The sequence below is a fragment of the Falco cherrug genome, chromosome 2 (genome assembly GCF_023634085.1).
Source record: "Falco cherrug isolate bFalChe1 chromosome 2, bFalChe1.pri, whole genome shotgun sequence".
NCBI lineage: Eukaryota > Metazoa > Chordata > Aves > Falconiformes > Falconidae > Falco > Falco cherrug.
Genome location: NC_073698.1, coordinates 107,795,344 through 107,816,309, shown reverse-complemented (window position 1 = coordinate 107,816,309; position 20,966 = coordinate 107,795,344). Strand labels below are relative to the sequence as shown.

The following is a 20,966-nucleotide window of genomic DNA, read 5'->3' as shown; positions in this document are numbered from 1 at the left end:
CCTGGTTTTGTTAGAATATGGAGCTCAGAGCTATGAGCACGTTTGAAATGGAAACTAAGCAAACATTTGTTTAAAGCTCTATAAGCACACATATTATTCTACACACTCATGGAGGTTTAGGAACTTCAGACGTGGATGCAGATGAGGATTAGGCAGTGGCTCTAAGCTAAACTGCAGATGCACTGTGAATTCAGATTCAGGGTACTGAAACTTTGTGAAACAAATTTAGGGGATTTCAATGCTAGAGTAGTTGTTTACAATTCTAAGATACACAGCCCCAGTGACTAAAAAAGGAACCTGTGTGAGCCAGCAGACATTTGCTGTTTTGAGACCAGTTAAACTGTTTTGAAAGAAATCCACTAGGTGGGGGTGGAAGTGGAGGGCTGCAACGTGTGAGTGGTGAAGGCTGCAAGGACTGGCAGGGCAATGGAGAAGGAGACTGCCGTGAAATACAGATGAGGATTTTGACAAAAAGAGGCTGTGAAGAAGAAGAAAAGATGCTGAAGTGTGAATATAATCTGGATATGGATGCGTTTATAAAGAGGGAAAAGAATGAAGTCCAGGTTACAGCCATGAGTAGTCTGAAGGATGATGATATGGAATGCATCTGCATGGAAGGAGCAGAAAACGGCTGGGCTTTTCTAATAATGTTCAACCAGGTCCACATCTAGAGCTCCTTTTTCTCGCTCACACCCCTGCCGTGTTGTCAGGGCCAGAGAAAATTCATAGTTCAAAGGTATGCTTAAAGAAAAGCTTAATGGAAAGGCAAAATGTTTTCATTAAAGACAACGGGTGCCACTGAACTTTTGATATATGCTACTTGTGACTGGAAAAGCTGGGGAGGCAACTTCACATCCCATGAGACTCAAGTTTGTCTTACTCCAGACCTAGTATGCAGGAAGCAACATGGTTTTTACTCTAAGGAAAGCTGTGGTATCCAGGTGGACACCATGATGAGGTACCTACCTGGAGTCTATGCCTTAAAAAGTCTTTCATGGCAGTTGGCTTTGCAGCATTGTCTGAACTAAGTCCTTATAAAAGCATTGCAAAAACCAGATTCATCTTGCTTTTAGAGCATTATACATGCGCTAACAGTTAGAAATGCATTGGTAAACATTTTCTTCACACGTAAAAAATGTGTCCCCTGGCATTCTTACTGGAAAAGAAGAAAACCTGGTGGTTGTCTTACCTTGATTTTCAGAGAGTCGGTGTCATAAGGACTTGGTGTGAAGTCAGTGTGAACCTTGGCTCGACCGCAGAAGGGCCCACTGTAAGGGACTTCATCATCAAACCGGAGGCTGTCCCTGTTGCTCGTTCCATCTGAGCAACTGGTCACCCCACCTTAAAGAGAGACAAGTTGAGAGACCTCCTGTACCAAGACATACAATTCTGCACAGCAGCCAAGAGGAAAGTGTTCGGAAGCACAGAATTAGTGAAAGAGTGTACTCTGTGTGGTTTTGACACATTCCAGGAAAAATAAATTCAATAAAAAACATATTGCAAGGGACCGAAGAAAATAGATAAGACATCTTTCATTAAAATCATCACTACAATAATCTGTTTCTGGTGATGATACTAAAAGAATACACATTTTACCTGCAGAATTTATGAAATATTACCTCTGCAGATTAATAAAATGTACTCTAAAAGTGCAATTTAGGGAATTAATTCTGCTGAACTTCTCCTGTTTATTCAAAGAAATGAAAACAAGTACTGTAGAAGTTATTTTATTTCATTACAGAGCTAGCTGAAACATCAAAGGAACCTGCATTGCGGAGAGAAGTCTTAATCTTATCAACATTTCTGCTTGTCATTTTATCCAAGTTGAGCAATAAAATATCAGCAGAGTAATTCAAGCAAATTTGAGCAAGCTCTGCAATATCCCATCCAAATATGTTTTTAGATGACAGCAGCAGTGTGTTGGAAGTAAACTCCCATACACAATTTTCACAAATCACATCATAGAAAATGATCATAAAAATGGTTTTGTTTGAGGTGATTGCTTAAGTGCACAGTTCCGTCTCAGGACCAGATTAACTACTAAGTGCAAATGGTCTGGACTGCATCTCAAGTCCCCACTTAGGGCTCATGTGGTGCCTGCAGTGATGGCAGGGCAATGTCACCATAGGCAGCTGTGGCCTGCTGCCCAGCAAATATCCACAGCAGAGCAATGGACAGAGAGGTGGAGGCGAACTCTGCTTCTCATCAAAGATTCATCTGCCCTCTGACTGAGACTACCCTGTTGGGGGAGGGTTTTCAGTGGGTTTGGGGAGAAGGAGACTGTGCCTCACTGCACCATGACCTGAAGCCACCAGGTCAGGCCTCCATCACCTGTCATCTCAGAGAGACCTCTGACTTGGTCTGCCTCGCATCTGCAGGGCGAAGGATGAAGTCACAGCCACTACCCCAGAAAGGATGCTTGTGTGGCTGCACACAGGGATTGCAACCCTATGGGTGCCAGCACCACGGCACTAATAACCCCAAGAAACTTTTATGACATATATGGCATATATACCAGCAACATCCCCTATAATATTTTTTTCTTTTCTTTTCTTTTCTTTTCTTTTCTTTTCTTTTCTTTTCTTTTCTTTTCTTTTCTTTTCTTTTCTTTTCTTTTCTTTTCTTTTCTTTTCTTTTCTTTTCTTTTCTTTTCTTTTCTTTTCTTTTCTTTTCTTTTCTTTTCTTTTCTTTTCTTTTCTTTTCTTTTCTTTTCTTTTCTTTTCTTTTCTTTTCTTTCCTTTCCTTTCCTTTCCTTTCCTTTTTCCTTTCCTTTCCTTTTCCCTTTCCTTTCCGTTTCCCTTTCCTTTCCTTTTCCCTTTCCTTTCCTTTCCTTTTTCCTTCCCTTCCCTTCCCTTCCCTTCCCTTCTTTTCTTTTCTTTTCTTTTCTTTTCTTTTCTTTTCTTTTCTTTTCTTTTCTTTTCTTTTCTTTTCTTTTCTTTTCTTTTCTTTTCTTTTCTTTTCTTTTCTTTTCTTTTCTTTTCTTTTCTTTTCTTTTCTTTTCTTTTCTTTTCTTTTCTTTTCTTTTCATTTAATAATTCCACTCTTAAAAATACTCAGTTTATTTCTGGAGAGGTATATCTACCCTAGCTTCCATCCATTTAGTCAAATTACACTTTTGCCTGCCAGACTGAAGAGCTCTCTACCATCACATTTCTGATCACCAGCTCTGATACCTCAGACTTAAACAGTAGCAATATTGATCCAGCGACTGAATAAGAAGTGTGGATGTCCTGTACTTACTAGATGAGCTTTGGCCACTGTTCAGACTATAGAGACTTTCCATAGAGTCACTGGCTTTTAGGGAGACCTTCTCAGTGTGTGTTCCACCACCAGGATCATTATCATCTTTTCCTTCTTCATTCTTCAACACAAAAAACAGATGTTAACCAGCAAGAAATGTGTTTTAGATAAACATTTGGTTTTTTTCTTTTAAAACATCATTGGAGATTAACTCATCCTTACACTTTATTATGAACCACCCTATGAAAGAAAGCATTTTAGTATCCTGGTACTAAGGATGCCCAGCACCTTGTGATCTTGGAGAAAACCCCTGCCTCCTGTCTGCCCCACTCACTTCATTGACTCCTGCTCAAGCAGCTGAACTGATCCCCCATCCCAGAAGACCACAACATACCACAGCAGTGACAAAGGTTTGTAATGGGGAATTCGCAGGCAGCCAGATAGGTCTGATTGTCTCAGAGGAGGAAATATAAAGTTTAATTCCGAAAGCACATGGCGAAGTGCTAGTTGATGTAGCTGTGCTTTATGTTGAACTTCTGAAGACCATGGGCGCTCGGTGGCAGGCTGGCACCCCAGCCAGGGCATTCAGGAGGCAGGTTGCCCACATGAACCGCATTGGTGTGCTCTAGCACCATGCTCATCACATTGCCTGACCTACACATTGGCCTCGAAACCCAGTGCATTTCAGAATTAATGGATGCATGTTTCCCTCACAAAATCTAATGGTGTATGAAATTGGCCCCTTGAGTTTATAACATTAAATCACACCTCAGGAATCACAGCCTATTCCAAACAATAAGATCCATATTTCAATCACAGGTAAGTTAGGGACAATGTAACAACTAAATGAAATAATGATGAGCTTTCAAAGGAAGGAATTTCTTCAGCAGATTTCACCACATTGTCAACGTCTGTGATATTCTGATGCAAATAAAACATCCTGCACCACATAGGAAGTTACATCATATTTGGGGAAATATGAATTATTCATCAGTTGGCTGATGAAGTCAAGCAACAATGGCAGCGCATGGATGACGTAGAGACCCCATACAAGTATGTATAAGGCATAGCATTGACTATGTTGGTTTTCAACAAAGACAGTGCTTGTTACACCAGTCAGCAGCGTAGCCCATAGCTTAATCAGCAGGCCAGTATTGACTGCCATCATCTCCTGCAGGAATTAAAACCATGCTACATGTGTGTCCAGTCAGTTAATTCAATGAATTTGTCATGTGAATAATTTCTGTAAATTTGCAGAAGCTAGATTTTGAAATTCTGATTTTTCTTTCTTATAGTGTAAAAATCATGGCTTGCAACCTCTTGAACTTTAGCAAAAAAACCCCACACACTAAACTAATGAGATAGGATTCCTTGTCTTTGACCTCCAGAAACTGTCTAAAGGTATCCTGTGAAACACTGCTTTCTACTTGTGAAGTTTCTTATTTATTTTCCCTACTTATTTGATATTGATATGTGTGAGATAGGAGGCAGACTAGCTAGATTTTTTAGGATGATTAACTATAAGAAGTCCTTTTTCCTTATGTTTTAAAATTTGGAACTCACTGTCACAGTATATTGAGAAAACAGGGTTTGCATTGTGTGAAACATACTTTTTATGTTTAATAAAGATATGTTCATTAAGATTTGATAAGGTAAAAACAGATAAGGCATTTGAATTGTCATGCTCTAAGGATGCTGGGTGACCTCTACAAAATGGACTTCAGAAACAGTCGGAATCGAATAGAAGATAAATTCTTCTAACGAAGCATTTTGTACAGGCTGAGAATCAGACTGCCAGTGGGGTTCATCTGATACTCCCTTGTGCCCACATCAGGACATATTTTTGTGATGCTTATCCAAATGCTTCTTCAGGAAAAAGCAAAATTAAATGATACGAAACTCCTGTGTCTATCTTGGGCCCTTACTGGATGATGCTGTAATTTTATATGTGCATGTGTGTGTACATTAGCATGCACATGAAAGAAAGGGTGCCTACCAAAAGCTGTTTTAATTCAGTATGTGTTACCACGTTTTATGGATTGTGTTAACATGACAATTGAAACATGAACAGAAAAATGCCCATAACATTTTTGTTTCACATGTATTATCATCTAACATGAGATTCTTAAGCTGTATTTACCATCTCCTCAGAGAGTGCCTTGATGTACTTTTTACCCATCTTTTTCTTCATGGTAAGGGAAATGGCTCTCATCTTCTTACCCAAACTTCCTCCATTATTTGCTGCTTTAGCCTGCACTGCTTCTCCAATGTCACTTATAGTCTCCAGCTCAGATATCTGCTTTGAAACAAAAAAGTAAGCAACAACTCACCATGAAAATGAAATTTGTTGTAGTGGAATAGGAATTACAGGGAAATATTAAGGACACCAACGCTGTTAGGATGACAAAGTCAGTCATAGCCGTTTTCCTGGGGAATCGTGTACCTAAACCCGTTTGCAGCACACCACTGTATGCATGAATGACAGAAAAAATGTATTTTATGCTAGAAAATGTTATTTCCGATTGTCCTTGTTCTTAACCCAAATAAGAATTGAGGGGATTTTTCATGGATCATGAAAACAAAAGTGACAGATCTGCAGGTTGCGTACGTGTGCCGGTTACTTTGGGCATACACCAACCTGAAGAGCACTTCTGTCTTTCTGGGAAACTGTTTCTAATCTTCACATCAAAGTACCAAAGTTTAGGTCTGATTCTCTTGTTCATTTTGGCAAGGACTAAATCACCCAGACAGACCCAGGTGCACAAGCAAAGTTCTCCCCAGTGTACATTTCCACAATGGTTTCCCAATGTTTTTGAATAATTGTTGTGGGAAAGTGAACTGCAAAAAGTAAAACTTTGTGTTATACAGACCTCAGCTGAATCATCTGTCTTTGATATTGAGTGGTGCCTGAAACGGTCAAAGCTTCCAAAGCTGCTTGTGCGCTGGAAAAAAAAATTAGAAAAAAAAATGAGAAGACAAACCTTGACCCACCGGTGGGGTTTTGTTCTGTTATTAAGACTTAAATACAACTGTCAAGTCACTTGTTTGCTTTAACCCAGATCAGCGGACCATCAACTGCTATAACCAGCTAGAAACAAACTAAGAGGTAACTATAGGGAAAAGAATTGTAACTGTAAAGCCAGAAGCAGAAAAAGTGAGTAAGAGAAACAATACTGCTTCAAATACTAATTAGATAATGGATATAATTATGAGTTCTTCTACATCAGTTTCACATTACTTATACACAGATTTCTATGAGTTACTTCTAAGTAAGATTGCTGTCTATGAGCTTAGAAAAAAAGATGTTTCCATAAATGTCATACAAGATATAGAGTCAGTTTTGGTGGTGTAAACTGTGGCAATTTATACAGTTTAATTTTGCAGTGGGGAGACTGTTTACAGTCCTTTGCCAACAAGAATCAGCAAGAAGTGACAAGGATTATGAATACATCTTGTCCAAAATGCATACATTGTGGAGGGTGTAAGTAACAGAATAATCAGGCAGGACTCATGTTTGTCTTCCCAGTCCTCCAATTCAAAAATATGATTTTTAAACATAAACAGGTACAGTTTTTCCCTGTGCCACAGCTTTGCTTAACATGAGAAAGTCTGCATCACCTGAGCGGTACGCTAAGAGACCATGAATGGATTGCTTTTACTTCCTTCTACTTTTCACCCTTTCTGCATGTGGGTAAGTGGCATGGCAAGGAGGGAAGTGGCACAGCAGATTTTTGCAAGAGAGGTCGCACAGAAATACCTGGCAGACACGCACAGGAAGAGCTGGCTGACACCGCGCTGCCTATGGTGGCAAACCGCGGGGAACTGGCATTGATGGCAAAGTCAGAAGTCCCTTTAAGTGTAGCTCTAATAATGGCCAGAATTTGGATATTTATCCACTCTACAGTGTAAGAGCTTGTTTTTATATCTTCGCCAGTACTCAAATCTAAATCCAGAATTACTCCTTTTTTAAAAAAGTTCTTCACTCTTCCATACTAAATGGAAGCCTTTTAATGCAGTATCAGGGTTCTTGAGCAGGGTTTAACTATTATGTACTGTGCAATATCATCTCAGTATATTTCTGAGTATTCAAAATCTCCTGTGGAGGAAAAAAAACACTGAACGAAATAACAAAAAACAAAATAAATACATCCTGAACAATTTAAGAAGTGATTTCAGACTACCTGGCTACAGGTTTTCCTGCATTTATTAATCCATTTACCTTGCCCATGTGATTTCAGCCAAACTGGATCCTTGCTCCATTGCTTTCTTCCCTCACCCCCAGCCACACAAGCCCTCTTTTGATCTCCCCCCGGTTTCTAAAGCATGTATCGTGTCCCCTTCCCTTGACATCTCCAGCTACCTCCTTTCTCTCTCCATCTGGGAACGCCACAAGCCTCAAAAGGGCCTGTGAGCTCCCGGTTCTGCCTACTGTTACAGCTTTCCAACCTTCCCTACCAGGCAAGAATTTTCATGAGGTAGCCTCAGAGGCAACTGAGGTAAACCATCCTTTGGGCAACAAAAGAAGAGGAGAAAAAGACTGGTTTAATAGCCGGTCCCATTGCCTGCCTTTGCATTGCAGATGTGCTAATGCTGGCATCAACCTGCTCAGTGATGGTGAAACCCCTCAGTGGTGGTGAGAGGAGCCGAACTGCCCGAACAGCGAGCGCTGCGGGGAGCAGCACCTTTGCCGTGCCTGCCCTCCCGTCTCCTACCCAGGCGCCAGGGTTGGTGATGCTGCACGAGTGCCGTCCTCCAGAAAGCCGGAAAACCAAACACCTGTTTGAACCGAGACCTAAGCAATGACTTCAGCCGCTTGCAAATTTCTGAGTGCTGGTACAGCCCCATACCTGCTCTGTCCACAGCCACCTCTGTGGGACTCATCAGCAACAGTGTCAGGCTCCTGACGCCACACGGGGTGGCAAGGGGGCATTCAGGCTCTGCAGCCATGATCTTAAGGAAGGAGTTTATCAAAATGATACCAGCTATGCCGAGCACACACGTACCTCCCCTGTGGGTTTCCATCCAGGAAGAACCCCATCTTATTCTGTCCCTGCTCACAAATCACAGGGTTACTATCCATATTAGCTCCTTTATCTCTTACATGCAGCCACCTTTAAACTAAAATTAGTTTGCAGAGGGGGGAAAATATGACAAAGAAAAGCTACGGGAAACCATGTGAAAATACTTTGTTTTAAAGTTTCCATTTGAGAAGCAGAAAATCAGCATCACTTGGAACACAACTGAGAAGCTCCTTGCTGTTTCATTTCCCTGTTTTCCCACACTTTTTTATTAACCAGTTCCACAACTCCCCCAAAAAAGTAATGTGGATGTAGCAGTGGGAGATGCCTGAGCACAGCCAGATGGAAGAGGAAAGTGTACCCACATTTTAGGTCCGTGTTCTAAGCACTGCAGCTTAAAATAATAATAATAATAATAATAATAATAATAATAATAATAATAATAATAATAATAATAATAACAACAACAACAACAACAACACCACCACATAATTTTTTTCCACATTTCTGGGCACATCCAACCTGAAAAATATTTCCAGCCAAAGGTTATTTGAAGAAGCTGACCCAGATTTGTGAATATTTTTGGACAAGTAAAATGACATTTACTATTCACTGGAGGGGGGGAGGGGGAAATCACACAGCTCTCTTCTTAATTGATTGTCACCTCTCAGAACATCTCCATTGGCTAAACATTGTTGGTTGTTTGCTTTTACCTTGTGAAATTGAAGAGGACAATTTGGATTGTACACTTTAATTTTATCTAAAATTCCCATAAAGAACTTTGCTATTAAGTAGATGAACAGTAGCCTGTGATGAGGGGTTAGCTCAGTAGTATGATATAAAAACACAGCCCCAAGGATTATGGTTCTATTAGACAGGATTAACACCTTTCACTGGCTTGTCAACCCAGCCAAATGTGCCCTGCAGCGTGGAGGGGTAGAGATAGAAAGAGGGAGGCTGGGATTCACAGCAATGTTGGGAAAGTATAAAATAGTCTCGCACAGCGATCTCTATACATACACTGACCTTTCTGTTGCTTTCAATCACTTCAAGATGTTTAGTAGGAATAACTGTATATTAAAGTGCAGATGTGCTGCAAATACTTTAAAAGGAGCAAGAGGAAAAATGTTGTTTATTGTTTGTCTTACCTATAAACAGCTTGAGCACAGGGAAATCAGTTATTCTTTTTTGACCCTTGAAACAACCTTATATCCTACATGTGCAGAAGCCTTGGGCTATTTTGTAGTATACTTCAATGTTGCTTCATCCCTATTAAATATTAATAAGGGTTACAGGATGATTTCCACTATTCTAGATAATGGTCTTGTTGCACTGGAGAGCACTAAATAGGGCTGCTTCAGCAATTCTCTGTACTAACTTTTTCCATTAAGTAATCAATAGCTACCACCTTTTAAAAATGTATTCAACCCCATTATACTGATAACGAAAAGCAGATTTAGGAGCTCTGGGCTGCAAAGGGAACAGGACTATTACTTTCAATAGTGTCAGTCACTGCATTAGTGTCAGGGAACACCTACTTTGTGAAGATACGGACAGGCCTTATTTCCAGGTGAAGGGAAGCTTTTAAAAGCAATGCAAAGCTACTAGGAGAAAATACGCTATTGACTTTTGATACCAGGATTCAGCATCCTATAAAGTTAAGTGATCTTTCTAGCTGGATTCATGCAAGAGCTACCAGTGGATACGTTAAGGAAATATGAATTTGCACAGTAAAATCTAATGGAGGCATGGGCAGGAGAGAAACTCTTTTATTTTCCTACACAAGGACTGATCAGATAATTTCTACAAATCAATGCATTAACTTTCATCCCTTCCCCTTGGGTATACCTAATTAGCATAATAGAAAATATTGAAGATATTTTTCAGTATTTTAAATCCTTCTTCAATCTTTTCGTATATCTTCAATTCCCTGAAATCCATGTACTTCAAATTATCATTTCAAAAGGGAAAGTGCTATGTAATTGCTGTTTATTTTTATTTGGACAGTCTGCACTTGGTGATCTGGTTTGTCTGTAAATATCCTATCATTTTCCCCAGAAAATGGTATGGCATGCAAATAGAAAAACAACAAGAGGTTCTGCAATTCATGTCCTTCTGTTATGTATATCCTTCCCTTGTAGGGCATGTCATAGGAGAAGTCAGTTAGTTCTTATGATAAACTAGTCAGAGCTTCTCTGTGTCTAAAGGCAACCTTTGAGCCAAAACTGGCAGCAGCTATCCTACTAATAATCATTGTGGGTGATATTCAGCTCATATTTTCCTTTGGACAATTCACAGTGCTCAGAGATCTGGTTCCCTGCTGTGAGAAATTCTGGCCCATTATGTTTTGCTTCAAGTCCTATTCAAAATAGCTTTTAAGTCCAGCATGATGCAATGCCTTTGTACTGACCGTCTTGCACAAGGAAATCTCTTCAAATTCCTCCGTGCATTTTCATATTTAGCTTCCATTCATCCTTAGACTACCCAGACCATGTAAGCAGTATAGGGGCAGATGTGGCCACTGGGAGTAACAAAAAGGGAGCTCAGCATGTTGCCCAATTTCCTTGCCTGCCAGGCACTTGTATTCTTCCCTTTCTCCTTGGAAGAAGCCACAGCATCTCCCAAGAGGACAGTCTGTGCTTGCTGCTTTGATCGATGGAGATAAGTGGAGCTCAGGATTTGATTCATTTCTTCTGTTCTCTGATGCTACTAGTCCTTTCAGAAGGGGGAGACTAGTCTGAGAATGAAGTTGAGTTGCTAAAGTAGGGATGAATGTTTCCACTCTGCTGGCTTATCTTCTTACATAGATAATCAAAGAAGTTGCCTCCTACTTTCCCAGAAGGCAAGATACCAATTTTTAGCTTTTGGGATGTTCTGTGAAAAACCAGCAACAAAAACAAACTCCTGACCTCTGTATAAAGAACAAGAATTTGCATACAAGATTCACTGTCTTTCCAAAGAGTAATAGAGAAGCAAAAAAGACAGGACATCATGACCTCTCTACCTCAGGGATTTTTTCCTATTTACACATTAGTTACACATATAGAACTTCTGACCACTAACCAAGCTATTAATATAACTTTATAGCCCACACGAAACATGGCCTAAACCTTGTACTTCACCAGTCAAAAGCCATAAAAAAGATACAGCTTGTTCTTGCTAACTCAAATAGGGCAATCTACTGAAATGGCATTTTTAACTGGCTTAAAAATGACTCTATAAAAAGGGTGGTTGTTACCATGGTCTGGTACTCAGTAACTGTGTGGAGGTGGGGAGAGAGGGGAGCAAAGTGGTCTTTGGACAAAACTGCCACCATGAGCCTCAGAGCAAACACCCTAATTTTAACGACAGAAAATGGCTGGAAAAGATAAGCTGTATAAAATAATGAGTTAATCACAGTTAACACTCCTCCAGGTCAACAAACTTCACCCTCCAAAGTAAATGCTGAGCGGCTCTGTTATCAGTACCTCTCTGGTACCAGCCCTGGCCTCTCAAGCCTGAACCAATGCTGACATGAAGCACGTCATTTCCAGTAACCCAGCCCGTATCCCAGTTTCCACTGGAAACTTGGCTCTCGAGTGCTTTCCAAGGGCACCTGGTGCAGGGCAGGCCCCAGCGCAGCTGAAGGCAGGGGGGCAGTTAAGCGAGGCCGGCTGGTGTGCAGGTCTGTAAGTGTCTCAGGAAGAGGCAAGCCGCATAGGAAGCCTGAGCAAAAAGGCAGTTTCTTCTGGCAAAAAATATGCTGTGTTGATTTTGCTGGGGCTTTTTTCACACATTTGTGAGGAACTAAATGAGGAAGCAATTTAAGAAACGTCGATCTTAACACAAAGAAAGTTTTTTTGCAGCCGAGTGTTGCAAAATGTGCAGGGGGGGAGGGACCTGACTCCTCTTTCTTTAAATGCAGACTGACCCTGAATTTTGAGAACCAATGTTCCTGCCCAGTTGCTGCAGAGCACTCTCAGTTCCCGGTGAGAAAAGTCACTCCAAGTGCTCTTCTGGCAGTCTATCGAATTCTGGGAGTGTGCACACAGGTATTTGCAATAATTATGTAATTAAGACTTTATTATTTATATGACATTTAATTAAAAGTGACTTTCAGTGGCACACAAAACCATGAAAAGAAAATGACTTTAAAAGAAGGTTAAGGATGTGTGACAAACTCAGAGCAGCTATGAAAATGACAGTTAAGGACTTGGCATGATGTGCACTTCTACCTCCCTGCTATCCTTTTTTACCCTTCATTTACACATGGGCAGAATCACCGAGGGACAGGCCTGGAAATGCACACCCCCCCCAAAGAACTGTGACAGCAGCGAAGGGGAGCATTCTCTGAGTGCAAGCTGGTTAAACACTACGTAAGCATCACAGGCTTTGATCTTTAATCCCTTAAATACCAGCATCTTTCCTCTCCTGAAACTTCCCCCTCTCCACACCAGGTGAATTCAGAGATGAGTTCTCATATTTTAAAAACGAATCACCTTGCTTCAATTAAAGTCCTTTCCCTGCTTACTTGTACAGCACAATTTTATTAATGCTGTGTGCTATCTAGGTCCTGACCTTGCAGGGTTCAGCTGGATTTCTTGTGCCAGAGAAATTACTCACATGTGTGTTTGCAGGCTTTAAGTGAAGACAAAAATATATACGCCCAAAGATGAGCTGAGAAGCGTGTAGCCCCAAGGGCTCAGGTTTAAAGGGAGCCCTGTGCCTGTGCAGCACACGTGGCGTGGGGCAGCCAGCGTACTCCCCCATCGCCTCCTTGTGCTATATGTAGCCTGCACGCGGACTCACGCAGGGAGACACGGCGTGCCCAAGGGCTTTCCTGCTCCTTCCAGCAAGCCTGGGAAGCAGCCGCAGCTGCTGACTGCAGCAGTCTCCTGCCCACCCTGGAGCGGGGCAGCAGGGGAGAGGCAGAGAACACTCCTGCCTGGCGTGACAGTGTTCCGGTCAGAGCCTCTGCGACTCAACCGTTGTACCACAACCGTGCGAGATCTTTTACAGTGGTTGTTTCGATGGCAGCGAGAGCCTCCTTGCCTGTCTTACGCTTTGCCCATGCGTGACGTGGGAGCTGGTCCTGCTCCCGGGGAGTCACCCAGAATGAAAGGCGGCTTCTGCATTCTGTGCTAGGGAGAGGCACATTTTCAGTGGAAGGTGTTCCTTCGAATGACCTTCCAGAGGAAACAAGATGAAAAAATAACCTCTAAGTCATGGTTAAATCTGACCGTCCCAAAAGCTCATTTGGTTTTCTGAAGAGTAAGCAAACTTTAGAAAACCCTTACACAAGTTTTACTGCCATCCTGCAGCCTTATCCTTGACAACAGGTAATGACCAACAATAAGCTAATTCTAAGAAACTTGGGGGAGGGGGGAGAAAGAGAGTGAGTTTTTATTACTTTTAAATGAATGTTTGATACATCATGTTGGTTCCCCTGATTAATGTTCACAGCAAACTCAGCCATTGGAGTTGTAATGTTTCTGCAAGCTTCCCTACAGCAAAGCTTAGCCATTAATTCAGTGGCATATGTCAGCTCAGCAGAGCAAGGTCACTCTTCTCTTTCAAGGGGAACCTTTTTAGAAATAATAAAACTGACAGAAAGTTCTTTTTTGCATGCTTTATGTCACCTGAGGTTGAGTGCTGCAGTTAATATCACAGAGCTTATAAACATTCCCATCTTCAGCAGTCTCCAACCCCACCGGGCTCTTGGAACCTCAACTTTTTTTTTCTTTTTTTTTTTTTTTTTAATGTAATATAGTGACAGCTTTATGTGGTGCAGATATACAGTGTGTAATCCTAAATGAGTAAAAAATGAGTAAAAAATGAACAAATCTTTTCTTAGGCTTTTTAGAGGAGAAATTTTTGAAGGCGCTAAGAGACTGCTGATACTGTACTATGCATTTAGGGTGTTAGTGCTTAAAGAAAAAGATATAGGATTAGGGACTTTGTCTCCATGGCTCCTTGCACATTTGGCTAAACGGAAGGAAATGTAAAAAGCTACTGGTCCACCTTGTTTCCATATCACTGTTAACTGACACTGCAGGCTGCAAACTGTACATGCATGCGATGTAGAGAATACAAAGTTAATTGGTCTATTTATGGAACAATTTTGAACTTGCAAGTAAATAAAGATGTGTTAGTTATCTGTTATGACAACTAATTGTGACTGGGACTTATTTATCGGGATACAAATATCACAGAACATGATAAGCAAAGTAACTAGCTGAAGAATAAGATCCAAACAATAGGCCAGTTTTTTCCCCCTCATTATCTCCCTTCAGACATCCTGACTACACTTGATTAATGAATCCATAGTGAGATTAGCTGAAATTGCTTTAATGGAGATACAGTACAGTAGAGAAGCAAAATTCAGTGCAGTATCTATCATCAGTCACTGTGAATTTTAGTGTTTCATCAAATCTATATGTCCATTTATTTACATTATTTTTATCTCAGAAAACAAAATAAAAATAAAATAAAATGCTATACGCATTTAATGAGTTAACTTTTGACCCCTTTAAAATTATGACCGGTGTCACCATTTTCTCCTCTTCATGTCTCTTCCCTTTCCAGAAGGATGAGTTCCAATGTTGGCTTATTGCCATCCACAGGCCAAAGTTACCCTTATCGCCCAGGGGAAGAAAGCACACGTGGCACTTCACTGCAGCCTTGCAGGCTCCAAAACCTGGACATGCTTGCACAACGCATGCCTGGGAATCTAAAACATGTTCCTTGGAAATTTGAACTCATAAAATAAATTCAGTAAGCTTTTGGGTTTGGACCAGTATGGAAGCTGAAAGAAGGTTTCCAGCTCAGGGTGCCCCTGTGATTTAGCCCTGCATAAGAATACTTCGTAGTGCAGAAGTTATGATGTGTTACATTCTGGGTTTTCTTTGTAGCCTAAGTTCTATAACTGTAATCCTGGGGAAAAAATCTAGTTATCTGAAGACAAGATAGCATCCTGTTTGTGTTCAGGACACATACCAGAAAGGAAAGAATACAATCAACAGCTCTTTGTGGGTACCGGGCACAGCAAATGGTCCTAGTCTAGCATGGGCATATCAATTCCCCTCTCTCCATCTGGTTATCTTTGTGGTATGGGGTTATTGCGATCACAGCTCAGTGGAAAACTACAGTTTCATCTCACGAAAAACAAATGTACCAGATCCCTGAAGTGTGTTTTTACTCTGACACATGACAAAACTGAGACTGACCTTTTCATCGCTCCCCAGCTCCCACAACCTCTATGAAAACCATGTGTAGTTGAGAGACACTCACCAATGAGATAATGCTACCAAGGCAGAGAGAGCAGTGAGGGCTTTGAGGTGTTCTTTGTACCCCAAATTCAAGGCCATACTCCAAATCCTATTCAAATCTGGCCTATCACAGCGAAGGGGATTGTACTAGTCATGAGGTTTTAGGCTTTCACAAACAGATAGGAATGTGTTGCCTTTTCCCTTTTCTTCAGATACTAACTAAAATCCCAAACACACAGTTTTCTAACATTTTACCACAATTACCAAGAGACGTTAATCAAGCAAATGTAAGTCCCATTATAGTGACACGAAGAAAATCATGGAAACTCCCCAACAGAAAATATCAGAAGAGCTTTGTGTACTTGTGACTAGACCTGAATGCCCGCTCTACCATCATCAGTCATTTCATGCACCCTCTACACAGGCTCTGAGCTGCTCATGAACCATGTCCCCTTTCCAGCTCTGCAAAACGGTTTTTGAACTTAACATCTGATCTTAAAACAGGAGGCAGGCAGACAGAAGTATGAGAAATCCAGCACAGCTGTGGTGAGTGAAAGCAATCCACCAGAGCTAAAGCTCAGCATCCACTTTGCACAGGTGAACGCAGCAGAGAGGTGAGCTGCAAGAGCTCATCCAGCTGTCTCAGCCACTTTGTCACCTCATCTTCACACATCTCCTTTTGGCTATACTGTTGCTAAGGAAAGCCAATTTCTTTGTCTTGCAGCTGCAGGCTGCCAGTGACAAAGCTCCGTCTCTACCTCAAACACAATGGTAGAGGTCTGCACTGTGGTCACCGCGGCTTTTCCGTGTTTTCTGGTTGAACGACACTCCTCTAGTGCTTCTCTTCTCCCTGAAGAAGCCATGAGAAACACTGCAGTAAAACTTTAAGCCAAGTACAATTTCAGTAGCCTCATACCTCACTTGCCTTTCAACATACCTGGAAGAACAGCAACCCTGCCATACCTTCTGAATGAGGTCAGCATGACCAAGGAGAGGAACTTACAACTTCCTACAGTTCTCAAGGAAGTAACCATTCAGCATCCCATGGACATCAAATGCAGTGAGGTTACTTGGTTGTTCTTGTGAAGATGATGAAAGAGATGAAGAGATAAAAGGGTAGGAAAGGGATGAAAACTTAAACCAGAACACATAATGGTGCAAAACAGTAGATCACTAGATCTTCCCAGAGAAAGCTTGTCAGCCTCAGTGCTGGGTGAAGGTTAGAAAGAACACACCCTTTGCTATTGACATTCAGCTTACCAGAAAGATGCCAGTAAATGTTACGACTAGCAGTTAAGCAGCCTGAAGACTGTGTACAGGTGAAGTCATTATCCAGCTTTCTATGTATCCATGGAATAAACCAAAGAGGTATGGGGGGAAAAAGTGACAGTACAGCATATAATATGTCAAAGAAGCAGCTTCCCTGAAGCAGTTAAAAATCTCCAAACTTTTCCCTAGGCTGGAGTTGCAGCCTCAGGTTTTGGAAGGAGAAAAAAACTAAGAACATATTCTTGGGTGTACTGCAAGTGGAATAAGATAGTAAAGGCTAGAAAGGTAAGAGCGAGCAGGTATACAGGAAAAATTTCACCTGTGAAAAAAATATGTGGTTATTCATCTTGCTGTGAATATCAACATATGTGACACACACCTTCATCTGATGCATGAAACAAAATTTTCCATTAGGATGGCTTAAAGGACTTATGACTTGCTAAATATTCAGAGCATATATATTCTGTAGCCTGGTGCCAAGCAGCTAAATGTCTAGAAAAAACACTGACATTGCTAATTTGTGGAAAAGGGTGTAACTTTTTAACAACTGAAGTAATTCTGCTGTCTCTGTTGCCACGTTTCAGAACACAAAATTTGAGAGATATGGTGAGTACCAAGGCCCAGAAGACTTACTTTCCTTCTCTGGAGTGGGAATTGCTAAGGGTTTCTGCCCACACATCAAGGAATTGATTCTTCTGGTTGAAATGTTTGCAGCCACCCTCAAACTGCTTACACAAGCTGCCTAGTGATGGCTTTACAATTACCTCAGTCTGGGTTTATTATCTGACACAGATTACTAGAAGAGTGTTGAAACCTACAGAAACCTGTGGGCCACATCCTCTGCCTGCCCTGCCTGTACATACTTACAGCTTTTTTCCAGCAATGACAGATATCCCGGACAATGTTTTATTTGGCGTATTTTGGGTTTCCTAGAAGCACAATATTGAAGTAAGTCAAGTGCTCTATAAAGCCAGTTAAAGAATTAAAAGGCAACTAATGCTGACTTATGTCACCTTGGCAGCTGTGCTACAGTGTTTAGCAGACAGTACAGTTATAAATGATGGGGTTGATAGTCTGGTTTTTAAAAATGGCTGGGTAAGGTGGCTCAGGCATGCTTCTGGAAGTGCTCTTGCTTGCTTAGGAAAACAAGGAACTGAACTGCATTTGTCACTCTAAGCAAAATGAATATTAATGTAAAAATATTCCCTTCAGGAGACTTCCTCTCACTTGTTTTAAAATATTCTGTTATTAAGGACTTAAGCCTGGCTAGTGAAGGAAAACCAAGACAGGGAACAAATGAGAAATTGCATTAATTTTGAGCAAAGTCAGTGAAAATTTGAAAAGTGCTGTCATCAAGGGAACACACAAAAGAGGCCAGGACTGAACCAGGCCACAGATGTCATTTTTTCCTTTGGCACAAAAGCTAGTCAAGAGTTGTGTGAGCCTTCATTGAGCCGGTGTGTTGATCTGAGCATCAAAATGTGGAGTCTGGACATCCTAACCAGCCTCCTGGAAAGGGGCAGGAGAGGGACAGCTGTTCTTTTGCTGCAAAGACTCTGGACCTTTACTTTCCGGTGAGTAATTGAGGAATAAAATTCCTCAAATTTCAAGACCTCTAGAAGAGGTATGCTAACATAGATGTTAAGACACAAACAACTTTATGGAACTGCTGTTGAAAATAAAAAAAATTGGCTGATGATCAAGAAGCAAGATGATAATATAAATGAAGAAAAATAAAATACTAGCAGTGGTAAGACGAGCAATAATATGATTACAGAGCCTTCCACTCACAAGAAAAATAACCCAAGGTTAACTCTAACCTTGTTCTAGTTTTTTATGAAGCCTGAGGGAGAGAGGGCACACCTTCTGAAGTGTCACCTGCAATCCCTTTTTTCCCCATCTACACATACATGGTTATTACAAGTATCATTTTTTCTTTCTCTGAATCCTCCCTGATAAAGGCCCACAGGTATTTCCACTATAAACAAGGTTCTTAAAACTACTTCTCAGATGTTATCCATTCCTGCTTATTTTACAGAGTGAAAATGGATTTTGACAAATGTTCTTTCTTCAAGAGACAATGCAGTAAAGACCTTTAATGACAGAACTATGTGTCATCTTTGCCTATAAGCATAAATTTGCACAGCGGGCAGTACAGTGAAAACAGCTTATCATCAACTCATCACCTCTCATCATTGTTAGAATGAAATGCAAATGGAAACAAGGTTTGGTTGTGAAAATTAGCATCTGTGACATTAGCAGTGGCTCATTTATTCACACTCAAAATTTCAGGGAGAAAGAAAAGAATATAAAACTTGCCATTTTCAGAAGTCTACCAGTCTTTACCTTTAAAATAAAACTAAAACCCTCAGCTTTCCCTACTCAAGGATAAATCCTAGTTAATATTTATTAACACTGAGCAATATCTTCATTGCAGACCTTGTCCTACAGAAGATCTAATTATGTCTTGAAATATTTTTGGTGTTTAGTTTTGCTGTATTTATTTTCTATTTACTTTTCTTTGATAAGTTTTCCCCATTGAGGAATCACAAGCCACTGTCTAAGAAAAAAGCATCACCAAAAAATTTGCTTATAGCATCTGTCTGCGCTACAGGCTCCAAACACTTAGGCAAGCGATAAACTTTACCCAGATGACAAATCCCATTGAAATCAATGGGATCACAGCTAATTTATTCATTTAAGTGTTTTCAGAATCAGGATCAGGCCTTCTGTGAAGAATATATAAAAAGAGGAAATCCTGGCCTGAACTCTATGGCAAAAATGTGCAATTGGAAGCAGGGTTTCATTTAAAGCTTATAAAAAGGAAAATTATTGGTATGAAATAGTACTAGGGGACAAAATTGCACATTAAAATATTTCCTCCTATTGGATTTGCCACTATTTTCCCATAACTCTGAAAACAAATAGTTTATCACCTAAGCAAGTGAATATTGATTTAATTAGAAGCTTGGACATATTTTTGCCTAAACAAAATGCACAGGCATTGACCCTGAATTGTCTTACACACCAGCAGTAAGCTGAGTTTCAAGCACCAAGTACATTTGGAAGCAGAATAAGGAAACAAAAATGTCTCAAACCTTTAGCATAAACATAGATCAACTGTCATGTAGAATAATGACACAAGACTTCCTTCAGTCAAGCCAGTGAAAATGGCACAAAGTCGTCTTTGCTTCAGCTTGAAGTAAAGCCAAGAATCATCAAGCAGTTCTCAAGTTTGCTGTGTCTGTAGGAATTTGAGAGAGAGAGAAAAGAATAGGCTGTGGCCAGCACCTTGCAACCTGTGAAGTGGACAAGGGGATGTTTTACAGATTATTTGCACCTTCCATTGTCATTTGCACCTGTTCAAATGTGTACAGCAGTGCAAAGTGGAATGCAGAGTGGCTGCTAAATGCTTTAACAGTGTTTTATCTGTATGGTGCCAGGATATGGTGCTGCCTGAAGTGTCTACAGAACAGAAGACTAGTTCCTGTATAATTTCTCAGAATCTTTTCTCTTACCATCTTTCTAAATCTGCTTCATGCCACTCCCCAGATACACTGACGTCAGTAACATTATAAGGGCCAAAGAGGCTAAAATCCAGATCATTTTAGGGGTCCTTCTTTCCTCCTCTAAGTCAACTTCTTTCCTCCTCCCCAGCCCTTTAAGGGGTGGTGGGACAGACGGCACAAACTCATAGCTGAAACACATCTAGTAAAAGCATTCCCTCCACTTACTGTAGTACTTTCCTGCTCCATAACTAAAACTCCAGCAATGCAGGAGACAGGTTCTCCCTGCAGTGAGCTGGTGGCGCTAAGGCTGACTGCAGCCACCAGCATGACCATGAACCTCAGGGCGAGGTGTAAGACCTAGTTTGTTTGACCTCACCTGCTCACAAATAGTACTGCAGCTCCGAAGAGCTACACCATATAAACCAAGCCATGTCACGTCTGATGGAAAAGAAAGGGGGGCAGGTGGGGACGGAAAGGAAGCGCTGAGAGCTGCCTCTTGGTGGTGGTCCTGATGGGAGGTGCAGAGGCTCTGTTGTGATAGAAAGTTGTTTAAGGTCCTGGACAGACAGATAGGTTAGATTAGATAGGCTTGATAATAGAGAGCTTGGCCCATCAATTGGTTGAGTTTCTTCAATATCAAGCAGGGTATTTTTAAGCCTTTGGACTTTTCCTTTTTAGTTCAG

At 40.9% G+C, this 20,966-nt stretch overlaps 1 protein-coding gene across 4 annotated transcripts in view; it reads right to left on the bottom strand.

The window, feature by feature from the left end:
* Window positions 1–20,966, bottom strand: part of SAMSN1 (SAM domain, SH3 domain and nuclear localization signals 1) — a 98,136-nt gene that overhangs the window by 12,401 nt on the left and 64,769 nt on the right. For 2 of the 4 annotated variants that reach the window (XM_055701646.1, XM_055701648.1), the window contains 4 exons: window positions 6,111–6,182; window positions 5,381–5,539; window positions 3,241–3,361; window positions 1,190–1,341 (listed from right to left, as the gene is read on the bottom strand). In XM_055701646.1, the coding sequence (XP_055557621.1) occupies window positions 1,190–1,341; window positions 3,241–3,361; window positions 5,381–5,539; window positions 6,111–6,182 (504 nt within the window). The remainder of the gene's footprint in view (window positions 1–1,189; window positions 1,342–3,240; window positions 3,362–5,380; window positions 5,540–6,110; window positions 6,183–20,966) is intronic. The other 2 variants (XM_027815261.2, XM_005446190.3) reach the window with 1 other exon arrangement.